Below are 25,348 nucleotides of genomic sequence, written 5' to 3'. Positions count from 1 at the left end.
CGCCCACCCAAAGTGGGTGGGCATCAATGTGTGTTGAAGCCAAGTTAAAGGGCATATTTATGTATTATGCCTTTAATAAAAGGTATGCAACATGAACATAAAAAAACTTAAAACTTATACAATAAAAAAATAATTATATGTCTCCTAGTTATAGTTTTGGCATTAGATTGCTGATCTTGGCTAATCTGTAGGCATCTCAAAGCGGCAAAGCGGACAGTAATGGCTATTCTCTAACCACTTTGTAACGCAATCTCCATGAAACATATGTGAACAAGGCAAACGCAGTACTTGAGTTTCCTCCCCTATCTCATCTAAACATACCAAACAATCATCCTTGTTATTTCTTTCATCAGTTTCAATCGTCTCTAGCAACTCTATTGATGATTTACTAGCCGGTACCATTCCAACCACAGATGATGATTCTTCCAATGCTAACAAAATTCTACCATCGCAATATTGATCAATCGTTAATGCTATAATCACACATACCTTTGACATAATCTCAGTAGTCATCATGAAGGTTTGCAACTTATTAGTTGTTTGTTCAACTATATCATGATGTTGATCTTCAAACTCGGCCTTAAAATCCTTTAGCAATTCTGATATAATGTAATCGAGTCTATCATAGAGCTTGATATCAGAAAGATGAATAACGATTGGAGATAAAGTGGTCATACTTTCCAATGTTCTACCCACACGTTCAGATGCTTGATCATTGGGTCTTATATACCAATATTGTTTTAATATATTGAAACTAAATTGAATGTTTAATAAGGGTAAAGAAGAAGTATATGAAGAAGTAATTGGGGGGATAATCAAATTTTCTTGGTTGGAAATTGGTTTAATTTTAACAAGAGAGTGCTTGAAGAAGCTATGGCATACAAAGGGTAACATATTGCAAGTATTGAGAGGAGAAATAAATATTTTTTTTATTAGAACTTTCAAGTTTATTTATAAGATTAGCAAAACCAAAATTTATTAAGGAAAGGATTAGTGAGTGGGAAGCCTAATTTGATGAGAAAAAGGAATTATTATAGGTGGGGAAAAAATTATGAAAAGTAATACAAGTACACTAAATTAGAATAGGAAAAGGAAAAGGAAAAGGAAAAGCTGTAACAAACCCAATAACTAAACCAACACAATTCAAATTCTCATAATTGGAATTACAAAGGAATTAAGAAGTAAAAGAGAAATTGAAGAATACAGTAGAAGAAAGGGATGAGAAGCAAAACTCAGAGAAAGGGAATGAGAGGACTAGACATTTTTTCTCAACCAGTTGCCTATATAGCTCTTTCTCATCCGTCATCCTTTTAGCTAGTTGTTAATTGGGCTTGGGTCCCAAATCAACCTTTGCAAAGGCCTTCCAGTTTTATTGCTTCTTCTCGGCCCAATAACTAGTTGTATGACATCTGTGTAGGTATCGACATTAGCCCGAGGCTGATTCATAACAGTACTCCCGTCCCCAATAAGAACCTTGTCCTCAAGGTTCGAGTTAAGAACAATGTCAGTAGTGCGCTCCCTACCAATTGTAACCGAGACAAACTGTGTACAGATGTGGCAGGGTGCAAGTGATTAACTTGGAGACGTCCACCAGGGTTACAATGAACAGATTCACACTTTAATTAAGCAAAGATATTTAGTGGAATGGTTAACACTTTGTTTAGATGGTGGTTAACTTGTTATCAATGGTTTAATAGTATAGGGTAAGGGGTGTATATCGATTTGTTCGTTTCGATTTTATGAATTATCAATTTGATTTATTAATTTTCACAATTTTGAAATATGTTAAAATAAATAACTAAATCAATAAGATATTTTTATTGGTTTCTGATTTATTGACTTTTGATTTCTAATAGTTCGGTTTTAGGAATAACTAAAAAGAAACTTGTAAAATAATTATATGACTTCTCCAATAATTTGCCGTAATGATCATAGAATAAAAACAGTACTAACTAACATGAAAAGTACTCTATATGTAACCCACAAATAAACAAACTAGAACAATAACGTGAATTGAAAGCTAATAACAAATAATTATAAACTTCATAAGATATCAAACCACAATTTGAAATCATTCAAACAAAATACCATCAAAATATTCCAACAATTTTTTTGGTTCAGTGTAGTACTGAATACATTATACATTAGTAATAGTAGCAATATAATCTACTACAAAATTGTTTTTGGCTTTAGATTGTTGATCCATTAGGCAGTCTTGTCTAATCTGTTGGCATCTGAAAGCGGCAAAGTGGATTGAATGGTTAACACTTTTCTTAGATGGTTAACTTGTTATCAATGGTTTAATAGTGTAGGGCAAGGGATGTGTATCGATTTGATGTATTATCGATTTGATTTATTACTTTTTGATTTTGAACTAGTTTAAATCAATAACTAAACCAATAAGATATTTTCATCGGTTTTCAATTTGATTTCTTTTACTTTTGGTTTTCGATTGGATCAAAAAAAGAAAATGCTCATAAAATAATGGTATGACTTGTCCGATAATTTGGTGCGACAAGATAGTAATGTAACTTTACGTAATGATGATGAAATAGAAACAATATTACTAACATGAAAAGAACTTTATGTGTACACCGCAGATAAAAATGTAAATTGAAGGCTAATAACTAATAACTATACACTTCATAAAGATACCAAACCATATAATTGATTACACAATTTGAAATCATTCAAACAAAATACCATCATAATATTCCATCAATTTTTTTGGTTGAGTGTAGTACTGCATCATACATTATACATTAGTAATAGTATCAATATAATCTACTACAAAATTGTTTTTGGATCCTTTAGGTAGTTTTGTCTAATCGGTTGGCATCTGAAAGCGGCAAAGCGGGCAGTAATGGCTATTCTGTAACCACTTGGTAATACACTCAGCATGAAACATATGAGAGCAAGGCAAGCGCAGTACATCAGTTTCCTCCCCTAACTCATCTAGACATACCGAACACTCATCGTTGCTATTTCTTTCATCAGCTTCCATCGGCTCTAGCAACTCTATCGATGATTCACTAGCCGGCACCATTCCATCCACAGATGATGATTCTTCCAATGCTAACAAAATTCTACCATCGCAGTAGTGATCAATCTGTAATTCCACATCCACACATACCTCTGACATCTCAGTAGTCGTGATGCTTAGCAACTTACGAGCTGTTTGTTCAACTATAGCGTGTTGTTGATCTTCAAACTCGTCTTTAAATTGCATAAACACTTGTGATAGAGCTTGATCAAGTTTCTCATAGAGCATGGTATCGGAAAGATGATTAATAATTTGGGTCGACTTGGTTGAACAGTCCTCCCGTATTCCACCCCGGTATACGGATGCTTGATCATTAGGTCTTATATACCAAAATTGTTGCACTATACTGAAATTGAAGTGAATGGTTAAATATGGTAAAGAAGAAGAAGAAGAAGAAGAAACAATTGGTTCAACGCTAACAAAAGAGTTCTTGAAGCAGTCATGGGATACAAACCCTGTGGGAAACATATTGCAATTTTTGAGAGAAGAAATCAATAATTTTTTACTAATGGGAGACTTACCACCCCCTTTCAAGCTTATTTATAATATTACTATCAAACCTAAACTGATTAGGAATAGGATTAGTGAGTTTCTATATTAAAAAAGGAAATACGTGGGGAAAAATTTAGAGAAGTACACGTTTTTAGGGATTACTTCATAAATTGGAAACTTCAAATATTATTAGTAGTTTTATTTATGGAAAAGAACACGTTTTGGAAATACTCCATAAATTGGAAACTTCAAATATTTTTTGTATTTTTATTTATGGAAAACAACACGTTTAGGGAAGTACTCCATAAATTGGAAACTTCAAATATTATTTGTATTTTTATTTATGGAAAAGTAATAAAAAAAAATTGTAGATTGATACTTACCAATCCTCTTCACTGTGACTTCCAGGCTAATAAGACCATAATTTCAGTGAAATCATAAAAGACGCTGCATTGCTATAGTTGTGATGTCTGAGGGGTCAACTTAATTCCAGAACGTATTTACTACAATAATTTTAGACATGAAAGTAGGCTAAAGTTAGAAGGTCAAAGTCTCAAAGACATAGCTACATCAAAAATTGATTTTTTTTTACAGAAAAGGCACGAAGTTCTCATTTTATCTCCAAAACAAAATCACAAATTCGACAGCTTGAGTAAAATTGACAGGGCAAGACATGTAAGAAGCATAAGCGATTAGGCGGGTAAGAAGCATAAGCGACTAAGTGGGTAAGAAGCATAAGTAATTAAGCAGGTAAGAAGCATAAGTAATTAAGCAGGTAAGAAGCATAAGTAATTAAGCAGGTAAGAAGCATAAGTAATTAAGCAGGTAAGAAGCATAAGTAATTAAGCAGGTAAGAAGCATAAGTAATTAAGCAGGTAAGAAGCATAAGTAATTAAGCAGGTAAGAAGCATAAGTAATTAAGCAGGTAAGAAGCATAAGTAATTAAGCAGGTAAGAAGCATAAGTAATTAAGCAGGTAAGAAGCATAAGTAATTAAGCAGGTAAGAAGCATAAGTAATTAAGCAGGTAAGAAGCATAAGCTATAGAGCGAAGTGTGCATTCTACTCTAAGAAGAGATGGCACTCATACTAACGACAACACAAACATAAAAAAGAAGTTGTGTTAATCTAATTCAAGCTCAAATCTAACGATAACCAAATCTGGCAATCATACCTTATAGAACTCATGTTGAGGACGTGAAAGAACGGGTATTTCATTGTATGCCTGCATAAGCTTCCTCTCTGCTGCACTTAACCGGAGGTCCTCCACATTTGCTAACAACTTAATATCTTCAACCTTTACCTAAAGGGAACAGTACCATCCATTGGAAAAGCCTACACTTTTTCCATTTCATCATCCATTACTCTCTGATCAATAGGAAAGAAACAAACAAGAGGTGAATACACCCTGAAATAATGACTGGGAAACAAGCAGCACGTAACACAATACTACAAAAGAATGTACACAGAAACTAACAGAATGTGAAAAAAGTAAACACCAACAGAGAAACAAATGTTACAAGAGGCATAGTAAAAAAGACGAACATTAAGAAACATGATTAAGCAATTAAGAAGCAACAGAAGATATATACAACTAGAAATAGGTTAAAAAAGAAACAAGGAACCAATGACATGGTAAGTAGAAGTGTAGAACTTACTCTGATGTTCTCTTGAAAATGAGGAAGTTCTTTTGCATAACTTTCTGAAAGCTTAAAGTACAAGACAAAACTCATTCCTTAGCCATCAGTTTCACACTGAAAAATTGCAGTAGGATATAATGGTACCTGTAAAAAAGAAAGAAAAACGGCAAAAACAGCATCTTAGCAACTCAAATGAGTGAATATTTGAATACAAAATGGCTGTTGTTTTATTGATATTAATAGAGGTTATATGGCCACCTATATTGAAAACCTACATGGATGTTAGTAAAGCCTTGTAATTCAAAAGCCATTTGGCTGTTGAATAACTTTGACTTTGAAGAGACTCAAACACATGTCATGTGTCTCTTTAGCACAAAAATTACCTGTCTTTAAATTAACCATCAGACCAAATTAATAACAACCATCCCAATGGAGAAAAAAAAAAGAAATACACTTATTCTCTTAAAGATAATCTAAACGCTACCTGAATATTCACTACAAGAATGTGTGGAATAGTCCCAGAGTGCTCAATGACAGGAAGTTCCACAAGACGAGCAATATCATCATTTTTTCTTTGAGATAAAAGTAAATCAACACCAAAAGGATAATATGCAGCCTAATTTGCCGAAAATGCTTCAGTCACAAAATCTCCAGCCAACTTTCTAGCAATCGTCTTGGCAGGCTTAATCTGAAACTGTGGAAAACAGAGAGAACTCGAGGGAAAAAATAAAAAGGTAATGGGAAAACCACCATAACCAATTCAAAATGGGAAGGAATGAGATAAAAGAGATTGATACTGCAACAACCAGCAACAATAATGAGAGCAGCAAAAAGAAGGTGACGAGAAAATTGCCAAGCGCGAGAGAGCTTGTATCACACTATGAATCACAAGGCATCCCAAGAAGCTTTCTTTAAGGTCATTGAGGATCTCCAGGGTGTCTCTTCAGGGTGATCAGCACTTCTCGAAATGACAAGAATCGCAATAATAAAAGAAATGAATCATCTCAAGCCTTTAGAAAACTCAACATCATCAATGCTCGACTGCTCAGCCTTGACATGAAAATTGACTCCAAGTCAGGCTAACCTCGAACCCTCGCCATCAGGTTTGCCTTTGTTGGCCTTCTTCAAGTGCTCCATCGTGTGGCAGAATCGGTCGTCCAAATTTGGAACTCTGTAAGAAATGCTAATAACTCAAAACAGTAACAGATCATAAATCTTTTTGGTTAGCAATGTTTTCTTGTAGTCATGGTTCTTCTACTTCTGAAGTAGAGTTTTTGTTGAACTTATGATATACCAAAAAATAGAAAATTGTTCTCTTAAAATAAATAATAATAATAATAATTTGCCGCAAACACTTTCTTAAAAGACGTTGCACTGCTATAACTGTGATGTCTGGGCGGTCAACTTACACGCACATTACTAATTCCACAAGGTATCTTCTACAATAATGTTAGACTTAAAAATAGGCTAAAGTTAGAAGGTCAAACTCTCAACGATATAGCTACATCAAAAACTGATTTTTTTTACAGAAAAGGTACGAAGTTTTCATTTTATATCACAGATTCAACAGCTTGAGTAAAATTTGATAGGGCAAGACATGTAAGAAGCATAAGAGATTAGGTGGGTAAGAAGCATAAGAAATTAAGCGGGTAAGAAGCATAAGCTATTAAGCGATGTGTGCATGCTATTCTAAGAAGACATGGCACTCATACTAATGACCACACAAACATAAAAAATAAGTTGTCATCCAATTCAAGCTCAAATCTAACGTTAACCAAATTTGGCAATCATACCTTATAGAACTCATGTTGAGGATGTGAAAGAACAGGTATTTCATTGTATGCTTGCATAAGCTTCCTCTCTGCTGCACTTAACCAGAGGTCCTCCACATTTGCTACACAACCTAATATCTTCAACCTTTCCCTAAAGGGAATAGTAACATCCATTGGAAAAGCCTACACTTTTTCCATTTCATAATCCATTACTCTCTGATCAATAAGAAAGAGTAAGAAAAGATTGTTCCGTAAGAAATCTGACTCTGAGAGTTTGCCGAGAAACAAACAAGAGGTGCATACACCCTGAGATAATGATGGGAAACAAGCAGTACGTAACACAATACTACAAAAGAATGTACACACAAACTAACAGAATGTGAAAAAAGTAAACACCAAAAGAGAAACAAATGTTACAAGAGGCATAATAAAAAAGACAAACATGAAGAAACATGATTAAGCAATTAAGAAACACATTAAGGGCTTCTTGTGAATACCCCAGATAAAAGTAAACCACATCCTTTTCAGGCAATATATAAAACATCTAGCGGGCATACACCATGTCATCAACTTGGTTCCCAAATGAACATTTGAAGGAAACCCACATTTTAGCCCATTTCAGCCCAACCTATTTCAGTCAAATAGCTTTTGGACAAGTCAATAGACCGTCAATTTATTAACTCAATCAAATTTGAACCCACCCAAATTCATCTCAATCCGCCAATTTGACACCTCTACCAATATTAATAACATTTCAGGGGAGGGAATTGAGAGTTTGGGCTAAGCCAATTTATTACATTCCTATTAATGATTCTTTTGCATGGATAGTTTTTTCCTTTCTCAACAGAAAAACCGATAAACTTAAAATGAAGAATGCCTTACATTGTACTTGATGTATCCGCAAGTTCATTTGTTGCTTCTGGTAAGCTCATACAAGCTTCCATCGGCTCAGTCTAGGCTTCTAAGCTTGTCGTTGCTACTGTCCCGGCGAAGCAGCTGCAGGTGCGAACCCCAAATTCCAAACAAAACTGATGACCAGCCATTATGGAAGAAGGTAATCAGGGAGAAATATGGTTTGGATGGAAGATGGACTACCAAAGTAAGCAATAGTCCTTATGGAGTTGGTCTCTGGAAATCCATAAGGAAATTGTGGCCCAAATTGCAAACAAAAACAATGCTCAGCGTTGGTAATGGAAGGAAAGTAGATCTATGGAATGATAAATGGATTGAACAAGGCTCCTTAAAGCAACTCTATCGAGACATATATTCCCTCAATCAACAACAAAACTCAACAATTGAAATGGTTTGGGGTGAAATGGTGGAATTTGAGTTTCAGAAGAGCTTTAAATGATTGGAAAATTGATAGACTAGCAAGCTTTTTCGGAACCTTAGAACAATTCAAAGGAACATCAACTGAGGGAGATTCCTTGATATGGTCAAGGAATAAGCAGAACAAATTTACAGTGAAAGCAGCATACAGAGTATTCACAACCTCAAACAATCAGAGTAGAACTTTGTCCTTGGAAGATGATCTGGAGGGTTAAGATCCGTCACAAAGTTGCATGCTTCTCTTTGTTGCTAGCCAGAGAAGTTGTACTCACACAAGATACACTCATGAGGAGAGGTTTCAATCTTTGCTCAAGGTGTTTTCTTTGTGTTAAGGAAGCAATGACAATCTCTCATCTCTTTCTTCACTACAGCTGGACTGACCAGTTGTGGAAGATTTGCATTAACTTGAGGGGCATTAGCTGGACTATGCCAGGAAGAGTATCTGAGGTACTGAAATGCTAGAACAGTGATATACCAATCCCTCCAATCAGAAAGAGAGATGGAAAATTGTCCCAGCCTGCATTTGGTGGACTTTGTGGGGAGAAAGAAACCAAGTTTGTTTTGAAGACAAAGCCATTAGTATACAGAAACTAAAAATGAAATGTTTAGGGCTTTTCTTTTTTGGTGTAAACATAGCTAATGGAAGAGTTAGAATCAATTTATGATGTACTAGATACCTTACGAGAAGAATAAGGTCTAGGAGCTTTTTGTTTTTGCTCATCTGGATGTAAATATGGGGGACTACACACCCTTTGTGTAGTTTGTTATTGTAATACACAAAAATGTTACCTGTTCAAAAAAAAAATGAGAAAAGTAGAGGGCAGTTGCATTGACAGCCAGCATGAATACACAAACTATGATCACCATATAACGTGCACAAGACACATCTTTAAATACTTAAATATGTCTTTTAACTTGACTTCAAATCACATTTATGCCCTTCAACTTTGGGTGTGCACAACTAGACATTTAAACTTGTATAAAGTTAAACAAATAGACACGCATGTCCTACATGTCAATTGTTGTCCTACGTGGTGTCCTACGTGTATTGTGCCACGTAGAACTCATGTGTCTACTTGTTCAACTTTGTACAAGTTTAAGTGTCTACTTGTCCATACCCAAAGTTTGAGGGCATAAATGTGAAACGAAGTCAAGTTAAAGGGCACATTTATGTATTATGCCATAACTATGCCGCGCATATGGATTTTCCCTTAGCTTTTCTACTTTTTGTTAACTAAGTATTTCATCTATGCCACAAACCTGCTCTTCTGAATGCACCCTTATATTTGCTTTCCTAAATTCATACATAATACATGACACACTAGTGCACACCCATCAGTAAACTGATTTACCCTCACCCCTTCCCTATGCATTACAAAAAACACATTAAGTGAATACCCATTCTGAGAGTATCCAGATAAAAGTGCAGCCCGTGAAACTATATTCCTTTCGGCAATTTATCAAACATGTTGCGGATGGACACCATGTCATAAGACATTGAATAAACAATGATCAAGTTGGTTCAACATTTGCAGATAATCAAATAGATATAAGATAGGAGTGAACCAAACAGTGTAACCGTTTGGCATTACAGAGCGCTTCAATGGATGATTTCATGATTGGGCTAAGCCAGTTCACTACATTCCTATTCATCATTGTTTTGCATGGATATATAGTTTTTTCCTTTCTATGCAGAAAAACATCTATAGCAAATGAACTAAAAATGAAGAAAATGCCTTACATTGTACTAGTTGTGGCCGGAAGTTCATTTGTTGCTTCTGGTAAGCTCATACAAGCTTCAATCAGCTGGGTCTAGTGCTTCTAAGCCTGTCATCGCAACTGCAACGGCGAAGAAGAAGCCTGCTAACCCCAAATGCCCAAACAAAACTGAGAACTGACAAAATTAGGGTCAATTTTGGAGCCACCGTAGCACACGCCGACGAAGCCATCTCTACAGGAAGTCCGAGCCACCGTATTACTCGCCGACGAAGCCATCTCTACCGGAATTCCGAGTAGCTCCACACTTGCATAAAAGCCCTCTATTCATTCATTAATTAATTAAGCAAAGGTGTTTAGTTGAATGGTTAACACTTTTCTTAGATGGTTAACTTGTTATCAATGGTTTAATAGTGTAGGGCAAGGGATGTGTATCGATTTGATGTATTATCGATTTGATTTATTACTTTTTGATTTTGAACTAGTTTAAATCAATAACTAAACCAATAAGATATTTTCATCGGTTTTCAATTTGATTTCTTTTACTTTTGGTTTTCGATTGGATCAAAAAAAGAAAATGCTCATAAAATAATGGTATGACTTGTCCGATAATTTGGTGCGACAAGATAGTAATGTAACTTTACGTAATGATGATGAAATAGAAACAATATTACTAACATGAAAAGAACTTTATGTGTACACCGCAGATAAAAATGTAAATTGAAGGCTAATAACTAATAACTATACACTTCATAAAGATACCAAACCATATAATTGATTACACAATTTGAAATCATTCAAACAAAATACCATCATAATATTCCATCAATTTTTTTGGTTGAGTGTAGTACTGCATCATACATTATACATTAGTAATAGTATCAATATAATCTACTACAAAATTGTTTTTGGATCCTTTAGGTAGTTTTGTCTAATCGGTTGGCATCTGAAAGCGGCAAAGCGGGCAGTAATGGCTATTCTGTAACCACTTGGTAATACACTCAGCATGAAACATATGAGAGCAAGGCAACCGCAGTACATCAGTTTCCTCCCCTAACTCATCTAGACATACCGAACACTCATCGTTGCTATTTCTTTCATCAGCTTCCATCGGCTCTAGCAACTCTATTGATGATTCACTAGCCGGTACCATTCCATCCACAGATGATGATTCTTCCAATGCTAACAAAATTCTACCATCGCAATAGTGATCAATCTGTAAGTGCACATCCACACATGCCTCTGACATATCAGAATTAATGATCCTTTGCAACTTACGAGTTGTTTGTTCAACTATAGCGTGTTGTTGATCTTCAAACTCGTCTTTAATATGCATAAACACTTGTGATAGAGCATGATCAAGTTTCTCATAGAGCATGGTATCGGAAAGATAATTAATAATTTGGATCGACTTGGTTGAACAGTCCTCCCGTATTTCACCCCAGTATTCGGATTCTTGATCATTATTAGGTCTTATATACCAGAATTGTTGTTGTATACTGAAATTGAAGTGAATGATTAAATAGGGTAAAAAAGAAGAAGAAACAATTGGTTCAACGATAACAAAAGAGTTCTTGAAGCAGTCATGGGATACAAACCCTGTTGGAAACATATTGCAATTTTTGAGAGAAGAAGTCAATATTTTTTTTACTAATGGGAGACTTACCCCATTTCAAGTTTATTTATAATATTACTATCAAATCTAAACTGATTAGGAATAGGATTAGTGAGTTTCTATATTCAAAAAGGAAATACGTGGGGAAAAATTAAGAGAAGTACACGTTTTAAGGGAAATACTTCATAAATTGGAAACTTCAAATATTATTTCTAGTTTTATTTATGGAAAAGAACACGTTTTGGAAATACGCTTCAAATATTATTTGTATTTCTATTTATGGAAAAGAAAATTGTTTAGGGAAGTAATCCATAAATTGGAAACTTCAAATATTATTTGTATTTTTATTTATAGAAAAGTAATTAAAAGATACTTACCAATGCTCTTCTCACTGTAACTTCCAGGCTAATAAGACCATAATTTCAGTACTGAAATCTTAAAAGACGTTGCATTGCTATAACTGTGATGTCTCATGTCTATGTCAACTTACACGCACATCGACTAATTCCAAACGTATTTGCTACAATAATTTTAGACTTAAAAGTAGGCTAAAGTTAGAATAGCTACATCAAAAACTGATTGTTTTTTTTTACAGAAAAGGTATGAAGTTTTCATTTTATCTCTAAATCACAGATTCGACAGCTCGAGTAAAATTGACAGGGCAAGACATGTATGAAGCATAAGCGATTAAGTGGGTAAGAACGAATACCTATTTATTGGTTCATTGCATCATCACTGCATGCTGAAACTATAACTACCAAAGATTACTTTCAAAAAATCCAGGTAGAATGAAGCATTTTCATGTATCAGCCACGAAGGTAGAAGTTCCACCATATCATTGACAGATAAATGAAAAAGGCATCCTCCACTTAGAATTAAAATCAACCAACCCACTCTTGTGAATGCACACTTGTATTTGCTTTACTAAATTCATATATGCCATACAAGTGCATGCCCTCAAGCCACTTCCATATGTAAACTGTTTTTCCCTCGCCCCCCTTCCCTATGCATAGCAACAAACACAGTAAAGGTCATTTGGTTGGAAACAAGTTATCCTGCGATAACTAATCCTGTGATAAGTTATCTCGGGATAATCCAAGAACTACCTAATACCTCCAACCAAACGTGGGATAAAATAATCCTATATTTTATCTTGAGATTATTATATCTTATACCTCACGCCAAATACCCATTTTAAGAGTAGCCATGTCATCAGCAGAGTTGGACCCCATGCAAAGTTGAATCTAGTTAAAGATTACTCCGTTTATAATCTTTAACAGTAAACAAATTTCATAATTAATTCTATTATTATTTTTTAAGTAAAGTATTGCACGGACTTAAAAAAAAAAACTTGACTCTTGATAAAAACACAAACATCAAAAATAAATTAAATAATCTCTAAATAGTCCTTTAATAAAGACAAAGTACAAAATTGTGTTGACATTAAATTATTGCTCCGTTGGCATCGCAAAGAGGACAATAATGACTTTTTTCTAACCACTTGATAATACATGACTCATTCTTGATATCTCTTTCATCAACTTCTATCTTATTTAGCAAGCGTATTGATGATTTACTAGCCGGCACCATCCCGTTGAATAACTCTTCCTCTGATGCATATAAGTTTCCGCTATACACTCATTCTCAAATTAATACTATGACAAGAAATACATTTGACAATACAAATCAAAATGCACACAATTTAAATCTCGAGAAATAACGGAAAGAAAAGCGATACGCTACAAGACTAGTTAGAGACAATCTCGCATATAGTGTTGCGTTTACCATATCAAAACACAATAATTTCTAGAAAGAAATTACTAATATGTTACAAACTTTTGGTATGTTCGTCAGATTGTCATTCTCCTGAAATAGATGATGTTGTAAATTGGATATTAGGGTGTTGAGCAAAAAATAATTCTTTTAGCTCCTTCAGTTCTTTCACCTCATTTTCTAGGGCACACAAGCGATCCATCATGGATCGGTTATCGTCTTTAGTTGAACGTAACTCGGAAAGTAATTCAACCTTTGAGGAAGCGCCACCTTTCAAAGATTGGTTTTCCTCTCGAATTGAACGTAACTCAGATAGTAACTCAGCCTTTGAGGTAGCGGGACCTTTCAAGTCTTTCGCTTTTACTCCACCCCCAAACCCAAATACATGGCTACGAATTTGAGGTCCAAAGCATTGTTCCACTATCTCTATGCTAGGAAGAGATGGTTTAGATTGCACCAATTCTTGGAGTTGAGCCTACACATATATCGAGAAAGATTTCCGTCAGAACCATAATAACTAAGAGTAAGCTTTTATTGTTCAATAAATGAAACGCACATGTTTTTTAACTGCCTCAGATTCGACAAGCTTGTTATCCTTCTTGCGAGTCTCGAAGAAAATAGTTGCTAAATCTGGTGGGTTGCCATTTTTCCCGCCCTTCACGTCAAAGTCAACATGTCAAATAACACCTCTCAATATTTCAAAAAGAAAAGCGAAAAAGGAAAGGAGATTTTTTTACCACACCTTTTGATAAATAATTTCTCTAATTGGCTTACTACCAGTATGATGAGGCATCTTCAACTTAGCTCTGTTTGCTGAGTTCCTGTTGCTTCTCGCCTATATTTGTGGAACATTACATATAAATATCATGAATAAAATCTCAATTGAAAGACCATAGTATGACAATGAAATTACATCACTAGGCAAAATGTCAAACCTGAAAAGTTTCTGAAGAAAAATGTTCTTTTATCAACCACTCCCATTGTTTCTTGTCAACGCCCTTTGGTGTATTCTTAAGAGCCTCTTGGATTGGCTTACCTTTCACAAACTTAAAATGTAATTGTCCTCTCCATTTGTTCCATAATTCTTTCATCCATCCCAAAATGTGACCGCGATGACTATCCATATCATCACTCTCAAATTTTTCCTACAATAAATCAATTTTTTTGGTTAAGATAAACATATTTTAGTAAAAAATAATACATATATAAAAAATAATTGCTGCATATGAAAACATAACTGCAGAGATCATCTTCCTGCCAGTACCAAGAATAATAGTTCATAGTAAGATGAAAATCACAGTGTTTAAATGCTTCTTAGTCTAATGAAAACCACCAAGTATGATGAAATTACAAGATTATTGATGCTCACAGCAGAGGATCCCCCGCTGTTTCACTCACAGGTTCAACATAGATGATATGTAGACTAGTGGCATACATGATACTTGCACAACTCCAAAAAGATTGACTGTATCTCCAATGTGCCACCTAGCGAAGAGTCCAGTTTTCTGCTACGTAACAAGTTTTTAAAATTTTATCTATGCATTACTCCAAAAACCAGATTATCAATAGCAGATATCTGTTTCCCTAACACCAGATTAGAATAAGCCAAAATCAATAGCTGAACCTCTACTTGCAAAAAGTACAAAAAAGAACCTTTTCAGGGATTAAGACTATTGGATATCCCTTTTTCACTTATAGTAATCTCTACTGTAAATTATCACACCCAATCACTTCCCTCACAAGAAAATCCATTTGTATTTCCATTTTTGGGCTTACTGCTCCATATTAAGGAGGGTCCTGCTTCAAGCATAACCAGTTTAGGAAGGTGATTGAACCAAGAATATGGGCAATAAGACAATTGATCAGCTCCTTGTTGTACCCCCTTTTTTATGAGATGAGAAAGAGAAAGACAGTGTACTGGATCAGCTTCCTTTTTGTTTTAAGAAACTGTAAGTCTGTAACTATTAAAATGAAAAAAGTACAAGGTAAAGCAGCTTTTAACCAGTCAAAAAGTGATACAACCAGGATATTCTTTAAAGAGACATGGTGAATTCTTGTTTACTGTATCTAATAGTTGCATATTGATACCAAGTAAGGAATATTAGTTTATTTTTTTCCAAATAGCAACCCATACAATGCCACTAACAAGAAGGCTAGTACAAATTTAAAGGACATTTGTCAAAATGCAAACACAAAATTGAGGTCCAGATCAAGATCAATTGCACACTCTGGCTCTACCAAACTACAGAGTCCTCAAAGCTTTCTTAATAAAGCTCTAAACCTACTCCATGACACCATCACATCTATTACACCAATTTGGCTAACATAAACCTACAAATTGACAATTATGTTGTCCACATAAGCAAAAGGTGTTTTCCAGGTTAGCAAAGAGCCGATAAGCAAATTGAACACGTGTTACCTCAACAGCTGCCCACATGTGATTTAACTTTTCTTCCTCAATGTCATCCCATGATGATACTCCTAATGGACACATGCTATGGTCACGAACTAATTTTCCCAAGTGCCTGGAAAATAGATTGCTATTCCTTCCAACAGTTCGATTATTATAAAATGTCACTTTCAGCTTCTGTCCGGCTTGAAGTGATGCAACTTCTTGGCACTTGTTCTGTCCTCGACCTCTTCTTACCTTTCCAGTAGTACATGAACCTACATTTGCATATAATTTAGAAATGTCTGAAATGTTATGCAAACAATATAAAAGCCATATACATAAATTTATGATTATACCATATATTCTTTCCAACTTCATACTTGAATTCATGTTTAGTAAATACTTTAGCATTATAATTCAGTCATGCAAATTCGTAACACAGTAGAATTGCAAGATCATACTTGTTTCAACATTTAGGGTGTTTTGCATAATTTGATCGGTAGACGGAGGCGATGTAATATCAATTTGCATTTGTTCCTTGTCATGAACCAAGGGGTGTTTATTTGTTCTCTGCATTCCTTGACCAGCAGATGTGGTAGGATCTGAACTTGTACCAGTAGAATGAGATGGCATACTTTCACCAGAATAATCAGATATGGTAGCATCTGAACTAGTACTATTAGAAGGTGTTGCCATACTTTGACCAGCGTAAAGAGAATTTTGATGGAAGGATCCTACATCATTTCCAGATGCCCCCATAGAGCGCATAGATCTAACCTCCTGTTCTTTGCCTCGTCCCACACCTATAGCACCTGGTGAATCATTTCCAGACACCCCTAAAGAATACTTTTGAATTATTCCATAAACCTTCAAATGTGACTCGATTGTTTCGCGTGTTCCTAAAGTTGTGTAGCAACATTTGACACATGGACATCGTATTTCATATAGTTCTTCTGTTCTTCCAAAAGCATAATCCAAAAACTTTTGCATCCCGATTAAGTAGGCTTCATCTGTTCCATTATCAACAAGTTGCTTCTGTCTCTTATTAGGTGCCATAACCTTGGAGGCTTCATCAGGTCCATTATCAACAAATTGCTTCCGTCTCTTATTAGGTGCCATAACCTTGGAGGCTTCATCAGGTCCATTATCAACAAGTTGCTTCTGTCTCTTATTAGGTGCCATAATCTTGGAGGCTTCATCAGGTCCATTATCAACAAGTTGCTTCTGTCTCTTATTAGGTGCCATAATCTTGGAGGCTTCATCAGGTCCATTATCAACAAGTTGCTTCTGTCTCTTATTAGGTGCCATAATCTTGGAGGCTTCATCAGGTCCATTATCAACAAGTTGCTTCTGTCTCTTATTAGGTGCCATAATCTTGGAGGCTTCATCAGGTCCATTATCAACAAGTTGCTTCTGTCTCTTATTAGGTGCCATAACCTTGGAGGGTACATAAAGATTAAATTAGAAAAATATAAAGCATACTAAAGGAAAGTACTAAGATGCATATAACTTTTAAGAAAAATTATATACCTGAAATATAAGGGAGATAATTCAAGGAGCCAGGTGTGTTGAGCTCGCAAGAAGCTACACGTGCTTAGCCACAAGAAGCTGAGATTTCGAGAAAATGAATTAGGTTAACAACTATTTACTAATGACATTTTAGAAACTAAAACTAATGTATTTCTGTGAATTACTACAAAAACTGAATAAATCGTAAACATTAAGTTTCTATACACACAAGAAGTTGAGATATTTGAGAAAACAGGTTAAGATTAATAATAATTGACTAAGGATATTTCATAAACTAAAGCTAACGAGATAATTATTATAATGGGTTAGGAGCGGAGCCACCATTAAAGCTTCGGGTTCAGCATAACCCAGTAACTTAAACTAAATTCTGTATTTGTATTAAAATTTTCATTTAATATTTACAAATAATCTATCCAGAACACAACAAATAAAAGGGTTAATTATCAGAATGCATAAACTAAAAACACTGGCTCCACCTCTGAATGGGGTGGTACAAAGCTTAATCTAAGACCATTTATGGAGAAAATCCTCACCTCTGCAAACACGAACTTGTACTTCGTAACCAAAACTACTTAGAAGAGGGTAGAAGACATCTCAATAAGATCAAGGTGAAGCCATCAGACCAGAATGAACCAAAGGAAAGTCATCCAAGACAACTTTAGATAGCTGACCATACACAAAAAAATCAATCCCCAAATCATACTACACATGGGACAGACTTTATATGCGTCAAGTGCATACTATTTAAGCAGTGATGACCTAGTTCTTTGATGATGTCGAGTCAATGACTACAGAGACATAAGTGACAGCTAGCAGATGACAATCAATTACTTTGAAGTTTGATGCATCTTCTATTCATCTCAAGTAACTCATCTTACAGTCTGTGTCAACCATGATCTCTCTTTATACTTATTGGTTACTTTAGTAATTGATGCAGAGAAGATATAAGTATGCCTATAATCATTTTAGTACATCAACATTCATAAATAAGAAGAAACTCCAACCATACATGCATTACTCCACTTTCAAAACTAATAAAGTATAATACAAGATAAAAACCTGCCAACATATTTTATGTTTCTCAATGTAGAAATATATAAATACAACCAACAGACAGAAAACTCAGTCACTCACTCAACCACAAATAAGTGAAATCTCTCCAGTAACATTTCTACGATCTAAATCATTCTAAGTCAGCTAATTTCAACAACATGCATCAAAATTTTCATACTAAAACAGCCACCAAGTTCACCAATTAATCTGTAACAGAATATCACCAAGCTCAAACAAATTCTTCTATTTCAAAAAGCAAAAGTTAAAAAAATGCAACAGACTTTTACAATCAACTAGGGTTATTGTTCAAAAAAAGGTGAAAAAACTACTGTACTGTAACAAACACTAAAATCAATGGTCCTTCACAATGAATACATATAAAAACTCATGAGGATTTTCACCAATCACAGAAGAGTTTCTTCTTCTGCTGCTTTTTTCATAATGTCAAAAACTTACCAGAGTTTCTCATTCAGTTTTCAATTTCGCCAGAAAATGATAGTCCACTTTGAGAGACGATTGCTCAGTTCAGGAACTTAACGTTGAGAGTCGCCGTCGCCGGATAATGATTCTCAGCAGATCTCTGAAGAAAATGAAAATAGGGTTTTTAATTTCAGAAGAGAAATGAAAAGGGGTTTTTTAATTATTCGCTCGCGCTCAATTTATAATTAGGGACCAGATATTGATTTTTCCTCACCAGATTTATATGATGGACCAACCAACCCAAGTCAGATGGACTCAAAAGGGAATGGGCTCGGTGTAGAATTAGGGCCAAAAGCCCAAGCTCCACATTAACAATTTAGAACAACTTTCACATAAAGCAAACATAAAAATCATATTTGTATGTTATAACTATAGTTTGCATAATTGCGCTCCATAGCAAACATAAATATGTATATTTCGCTATACATATACAAAAGAAAGCAGTTGTATAAATATTTCTGTTTCGGTATACATATACAAAAGATCAATTGTATAATTTTGTGTTTGTATAAAGCGAGAAAGAGAGAAAGACAAAAGAAAACTGGGCAAGGGAAGATCGTATTTGTATAATCATAAGTGTATAGGACGAAAATATATGCATTTGTATATTTATATACACTTTTCTCTTGATTTATACAAACACAAACTCAATGTATACATTTGTGTTTGTATAAAGTGAGAGTGGCGAGCGAGATCTGGGAGAAGGGAGAGAGGGGAACGAAAAAATATGTATATATACAATTTTCTCTCGCTTTATACAAACATAAACGCATTTTATACATTTGCGTTTGTATAAAAGCGAGAGAGGCGAGGGAGACTGCTAGTGAGAACGAGAGTGGCGAGCGAGATTCACCAGGAGAGAGGCAAAATAGCAACATTTTGCTATGGGGTACAATTAAATCAAACTATGTTTACATCATTTAATTTGAATTAATAGTTTGTTATTATATACATTTTTTCCAACAATTTATGCATTTTATTTCTGTTATTTCGGGGAACTTACATAAATCTCACTAGTTTAGGATTTAATTACTTAGATACACTCTAGTTTGCAATATTACATATCATACCAAATTTTGGTGTCTCTAGATACATGGGGTCAAATTTAGGTGTAATTTGTTCTAGATACATTGTTTTCAAGTGAATTTGCATGTATCTGAGATACATAGCAAATCTCACTCGCCACTCTCCCATGTATCTAGTATCCAAGTTACATGTGAATCACTCTAAATATATACATATTCGCATGTATTTGAGATACATACGAATCTCGTTCGCCTCCCTCCCTAATCTCACTCGCCTCTCTCCCTATTTTTTGTGCATCTGGCAGCAAAAACATATGTATTCAAATGTAAGATGCGTATGAAACTTTTAATTAGTGGTAAGATACGTAATATTTTAAAAGTATAGGTATCAATAGTATATATGGTAGTGAAGTATGTCTTATTACGTAGTTTTTCATTTTATTTCTTAACTAGATAAAACCCAATGAAATAAAAAATTGGGCTAATTTCAAATATATACAATAAATTGATTGGTTTACGACAAATAAAATCATGTTTTTATTTACATAAAAACTAGGTAAAAGTCAAAGAAAATATAGATTGACGATACAATATGGCTTGTCAAAAATCATAGGAAGTATACATTGATTATACAATATATCTTACTTATACACGAGTTAAACATTGGATATACAATATATATTATCTATATATGAGTTGTACACTGATGATGATACACTCAAAAAGTTGAATATAGTTTAACTAAACATGAACGATAGACTGACTATACATAAAGTATACACTAACAAATTCAATCTCTATCAACCCTAAATCACCTCTAAACAATCCTAAAATTTAGATATAAAATCCTCTTGATATTTTGAGTCTCTTGATATACAATTCGCTCGGAACGATTCACATTTTCTATACATCGAATTAAAGACCTTAAAATTTGAAATAAATTATATTTATAATTTATCAATTACATTACTTTAGGGTGTTCATTCGGTTTTTCGGTTTGATTTTGTACTATTCGGTTTGAGTTTTTTAGGTTTTGGTTTTGAAGAACTGTAACCCAATTCAAACCGAAATAAATTCGGTCTGGTTTGGTTTTTCTTTTTTCGGTTTGATTTTTTCGATTTGATTTTTCGATTTTGTCAATAATTAGAAACATAATCAAAGTTATATTTGCAATTTGAAAAAATATAGTAATATATATATATATATATATATATACAAGGAGGAGTAATAATATTGCATCTCTTAAATATACTTTCTAACATAAATCACAAGTAAAACATAAAACACAATACTTACAAGTATATCAATTATCCATGTCCAGACATAAAATAAAACTAAATCATAATGAAAGAAAATAACTAAAAATGAACAAAAGTGGTTAACTCCAATTTAATTTTCGATTTAATCCAAATAATACACCCCTACATTACTTTTCATCCTGAAATTATGATGATAAGTCAATTTAGCTCATCCTACCTTTGGCTAATTGTATGTCTAACCTATCTTAGGGCGTAAATTTCGGTACTAATTAAACTATTAAAACCTTAAACTAAAGAAATCAAACAATATAGGTAGCTTCTTTGTGACATTGCGTTTGCGTATAGGCTAACATATAAAGAACGTGGACTTACATATGTTTCAATATATTTATGTTACTTGTTTTAGTCTGTTTCTAAAAGTATTATTTTATATATATAATTTTTCAAATAACATGTCTAAAATAATAAAATTTGATACATTTTATATATTTTTAGTTTAAAATCAAGAAGTTCAAAAAAAAGTCTACTTAATTATGTATCACAATAAAATCAAATAAACAAATTAAAAAATGAAAGAAATATGTGGCTGATTTCTTGTAAAGCTTAAGACTTCAAATGTAACTAATGTTCTGTCAGCGTAATAGCTGGATAATTTTATTTTATTCTTTTGTGCCTCATTATTGATTATTGTAGTTTGTTAGTACTTTCTACGTTCCAACTTCCAAGTTAGAGTTAATATATTAATATGTTATTAAACGTTTATTTAGTAAAGTCTTGTAATTTTATTTTGTATCAATAAAATTACTTAGCTTAAAGTTTTATCTGAGAGCTCGACTATATATTTTGATTTCACAATGCCCTATTCGAGTAAAAATGCTCCTCGTCAAAAAATCCAAACCTAAAACCTTTGATTAAAGAAAGAGCAACCTCATCCAGTGCACCACGTCGATACAGTCTTCACATATTGCGTACACGGAGTTGCATTAAATTAGAAGTTAGTTAGCAAGAACAGAAATTGGCTATAAATAGCCAATACTTATTTGAGATCAAATTAACTCATTTTGGGGACTCCATTTTTAAGGTGTGCTTCATATCTCTCTCCCCCTCCCTCTCTTCTCACATAGACACATACACATCTTTATTAAAGTTACAATATTTTATCCACTTTTTCAATATTTTAGGTCTTGTTCAAGTGTTTAAAATAGGCATACCTTTTAATCTGTCTTCAGTTGATATTCATGTCCTTCAATGCACAAATAAACACTTAACCTTGTATAAAGTTGAACAAACAGACACATGTGCGCTACGTGGCGTTCTACATGACAATCCGCGTCCTACGTATGTTACGTTACGTAAGACGTATATGTCTACTTATTCAATTTTATATCTAAGTGTCTACTAATTATGCACACCCAAAATTAGAGAACATGGATATCAAATGAAACTAAGTTAAAAAGTACATTTATGTATTATGCCTTTAAAATATTTTAAAATACGTGTTACGTATTTAATTAATTATACATCATGTTCCCCAACAAAAGCTTGAATTCTCCCTTTATTTTCTATTTATTGCACATTCTTCTTATATTTTCGTTGGATATATTATTATGTAGTTTCCATGGCTAGCTCAACCAGTTGCAGTCAAGCTGACGGTACGTATAAGTTTTTTTTTTTTTATGATCATATAGCTTTTTAATATGACGGAGTGTTGTTTGCTTATTCACATTTATTAGATAGTAAAAATAGGTTTTTAATTTATTTATCCTATTTTATATAAAATCTGCATACATTCCATCCATGCAGGAATAATTGCAAATAATCATGAGCTCACTCCTTTGGAAAAGCATGTCATGTTCTTCGATATCAATAATGATGGAATAATTTACCCTTCAGAAACGTACCAAGGTTTTTGATTCTTTTCTTTCCTAGTCGCTATTAAAAAAATCATTATTTTTTTCTGAAATTTTTATTGGAAAATGTTCAGAAACTATTTTTATAGATGTTTAATTGAATCAGTATGAAAAGAAAAAAAAAAGGTATAATTGTTTCATATGGAAAAATTAGAAAATTTTCCACTATTTTTGTGAGAATATGGTCTCTTTTTTCCACCATGCATTTTTCGAGTGTACTGGTTCGGTGGAAAATGAATGAAAAAATCATATTCTATAGCATAAATTTTTCATTGATTTGCAGTGGAGAAAATATTTGTTTCTATTAGTGAAATTTAATAAACATAGAGTTCATTTTTTTCCTATTATTTTATACACTAATATATATTTTCTTGACTTGACCTAATTATTTTCTGATTTATAATAATTTTTTCAGCTTTTAGAAAGATGGGACGTGGTATTTTCCGTTCTATGTTTGCCGCTGTTCTCATTCATTTTAATCTCAGTCACAAGACTCGACCGGTAATTTCCATATAATTAAGTCGTTTATATATATATATATATATCGAGGGTATTTCTGAAACAACTTCTCTATCTTCGTGAGGTAGTAATAAGATTTACGTACAGTCTACCTCCTCAGACCCCACTTTGTGGGATTTCACTCAGTATATGTTGTATCTTTTTCTTTACGTATGGTTCCATAATAAATTTTTGGTAATTTTTTTTAAAAGTTGGTATAATTTGTCAAGTAGAATTCTCTATTGACTTAGAAATTAGATTAGGGACCATGCATATTTGATAAAAGACCAAATTTATCTTGATTTGCTAAAACAGACCTGTAAAAAATAATAATCTATTTTTAATATAAAAGTCAAGTAAAATGAAACAGACAGAGTACTTCCTTTTTATGAAGTTTCCTAAAGTAATTTAGACTTGGATATTTTTCAAAGTAAACTTAGGGCATTGAAAGTGGATCATAAATAAGTCATCTTTGGATATGATTTATACTAATATGTTCTCAACAATAGAGTTTATTCTAATTTTATGTGATACTATATGTTTTTTTTTTGTGTGTGTCACAGGGAAAATGCCCATCTTTATTCTTCCCCATTGTGGTAGAAAACATTAAATATGCCATACATGGTAGTGATTCTGGTGCCTATGACTCTGAAGGGAGGTAAATTCATAACTACCTTATAAATAATAAAATTCTGGCTTTGTATAGATATTTAACCAATATTTTAATATATATATATATATATATATATATATAAATTGAGCAAAAATTAATGAGTTTTCGTGAATTCACACATAACATGTTGGATCCGGTCATGTGGACCAAAGTGACTATGTATAGTTACACTTGGTCCAGTTAGGAGCGGAGCTAGTAAGGGTTCAGAGGTTTCATTCGAACTTCTTTCAACGAAAAATTACATTGGTTATATATATATATAGTTGAACCTTCTTCGGCTTTTTGTGTGTTTACTTCTTCATATTTTAAACCCGTCTTATTGAAAATTTTGACTCTGCCACTGCCTAAATTGATTTGACTTACTATTATTGTTCAAGGTTTGTGCCAGAGAAGTTTGAGGAGATCTTTAAGAAGCATGCAAATCAAAATGCAGATTCTTTAACCTACAATGAAGTGAAAGAATTGCTCAAGACCAATAGAAAACCAAAGGACTACTATGGATGGTATCCTCTCTTTCTTTGTTTTTATTAGTTGTTATTCTCTCCGTCTCAATTTTCGTGATTTGACCAGATACAATTTAAGATAATAAAAAATAAACTTTTGAAATATATGATCTAAAACAATATTTTCGAGCATTAAACCTCTATACAAAGTGCAATTATCTTTATTCCTTTTTGGTTAGATTGTTCTCCTTAATTTTTTTAATTTAATTTTAACTCAATTTTTTTTCATATGTGTAGGGCAAATGCTTCTGTAGATTGGAATTCTTTATATGATTTAGGCAAAAATAAGAATGAAATATTGACAAAAGAAACTGTAAAAGCTGTCTATGATGGAAGTCTTTTTGAGCAAATAGCAAAGGAGCATGCTTCAAAATAGTCAACTCTATAGTTCCACTATATATTAATCAAGTTATTGTATTATGTTGTTAATGTTACTATTATTGTTATAATGCTATGTATTTTTATTTTTTTATGTATTTATAGTCTCCTTGAATTACTGAAAATAAATAAATTGAGGAGCTTCGTGTGAAAATTTTGTCTCTACACCTTTTGTTTTTTGCCCTTTATTAAGAGACTCTATCATAGACAAAATTTTAGAATCTCATAATTTGCAAGAATAAACGATTTTCCAAAGAGGTTTGAAAATT

At 33.4% G+C, this 25,348-nt stretch overlaps 5 protein-coding genes across 8 annotated transcripts; 1 reads left to right on the top strand and 4 right to left on the bottom strand.

Moving 5' to 3' along the window:
* Nucleotides 1-180: 180 nt before the first annotated feature.
* LOC107060014 (E3 ubiquitin-protein ligase SDIR1-like) lies at nucleotides 181-675 on the bottom strand. Its single transcript, XM_015307245.1, has one exon. The coding sequence runs from the start codon at nucleotides 673-675 to the stop codon at nucleotides 181-183; it is 495 nt and encodes a 164-aa protein (XP_015162731.1).
* Nucleotides 676-2,740: 2,065 nt separating this feature from the next.
* LOC102589851 (E3 ubiquitin-protein ligase SDIR1-like) lies at nucleotides 2,741-10,357 on the bottom strand. Of its 4 annotated transcripts, none has more exons than XR_001473101.1 (7): nucleotides 10,016-10,357; nucleotides 6,967-7,161; nucleotides 5,658-6,344; nucleotides 5,192-5,317; nucleotides 4,708-4,901; nucleotides 3,919-4,038; nucleotides 2,741-3,389 (listed from the first exon to the last, which is right to left on the bottom strand). XR_001473101.1 is itself a non-coding variant. In XM_015307312.1 (3 exons), exons 2-3 carry the CDS (start codon nucleotides 7,008-7,010, stop codon nucleotides 2,825-2,827), a joined length of 609 nt encoding a protein of 202 aa, XP_015162798.1. In that variant the 5' UTR covers nucleotides 7,011-7,161; nucleotides 7,828-8,254; the 3' UTR covers nucleotides 2,741-2,824. The 4 variants fall into 4 exon arrangements, 1 of the variants encoding a protein (XP_015162798.1); XR_001473100.1 differs by lacking the exon at nucleotides 10,016-10,357 and adding an exon at nucleotides 7,828-8,254; XR_001473102.1 differs by lacking the exons at nucleotides 3,919-4,038; nucleotides 10,016-10,357 and adding an exon at nucleotides 7,828-8,254.
* A 564-nt stretch (nucleotides 10,358-10,921) lies between these two features.
* Nucleotides 10,922-11,368, bottom strand: LOC107060013 (E3 ubiquitin-protein ligase RING1-like). The gene has a single exon (XM_015307244.1). The coding sequence runs from the start codon at nucleotides 11,366-11,368 to the stop codon at nucleotides 10,922-10,924; it is 447 nt and encodes a 148-aa protein (XP_015162730.1).
* A 1,923-nt stretch (nucleotides 11,369-13,291) lies between these two features.
* Nucleotides 13,292-19,008, bottom strand: LOC102597177 (uncharacterized). Its single transcript, XM_006344221.2, has 8 exons — nucleotides 18,810-19,008; nucleotides 17,301-17,378; nucleotides 16,232-17,207; nucleotides 15,798-16,045; nucleotides 14,314-14,523; nucleotides 14,121-14,213; nucleotides 13,935-14,033; nucleotides 13,292-13,853 (listed from the first exon to the last, which is right to left on the bottom strand). Exons 3-8 carry the CDS (start codon nucleotides 17,202-17,204, stop codon nucleotides 13,464-13,466), a joined length of 2,013 nt encoding a protein of 670 aa, XP_006344283.1. The 5' UTR covers nucleotides 17,205-17,207; nucleotides 17,301-17,378; nucleotides 18,810-19,008; the 3' UTR covers nucleotides 13,292-13,463.
* Nucleotides 19,009-22,177: 3,169 nt separating this feature from the next.
* LOC102596856 (probable peroxygenase 5) lies at nucleotides 22,178-25,216 on the top strand. Its single transcript, XM_006344220.2, has 7 exons — nucleotides 22,178-22,198; nucleotides 22,731-22,769; nucleotides 22,921-23,022; nucleotides 23,443-23,528; nucleotides 24,089-24,183; nucleotides 24,576-24,701; nucleotides 24,939-25,216. The coding sequence occupies exons 2-7, from the start codon at nucleotides 22,736-22,738 to the stop codon at nucleotides 25,075-25,077; spliced, it is 582 nt and encodes a 193-aa protein (XP_006344282.1). The 5' UTR covers nucleotides 22,178-22,198; nucleotides 22,731-22,735; the 3' UTR covers nucleotides 25,078-25,216.
* The last annotated feature ends 132 nt before the right edge of the window (nucleotides 25,217-25,348 follow it).

Source organism: Solanum tuberosum, unplaced genomic scaffold (assembly GCF_000226075.1).
Source record: "Solanum tuberosum cultivar DM 1-3 516 R44 unplaced genomic scaffold, SolTub_3.0 scf00051, whole genome shotgun sequence".
Classification (NCBI taxonomy): domain Eukaryota; kingdom Viridiplantae; phylum Streptophyta; class Magnoliopsida; order Solanales; family Solanaceae; genus Solanum; species Solanum tuberosum.
This window is presented reverse-complemented; position numbering and strand designations above follow the sequence as displayed.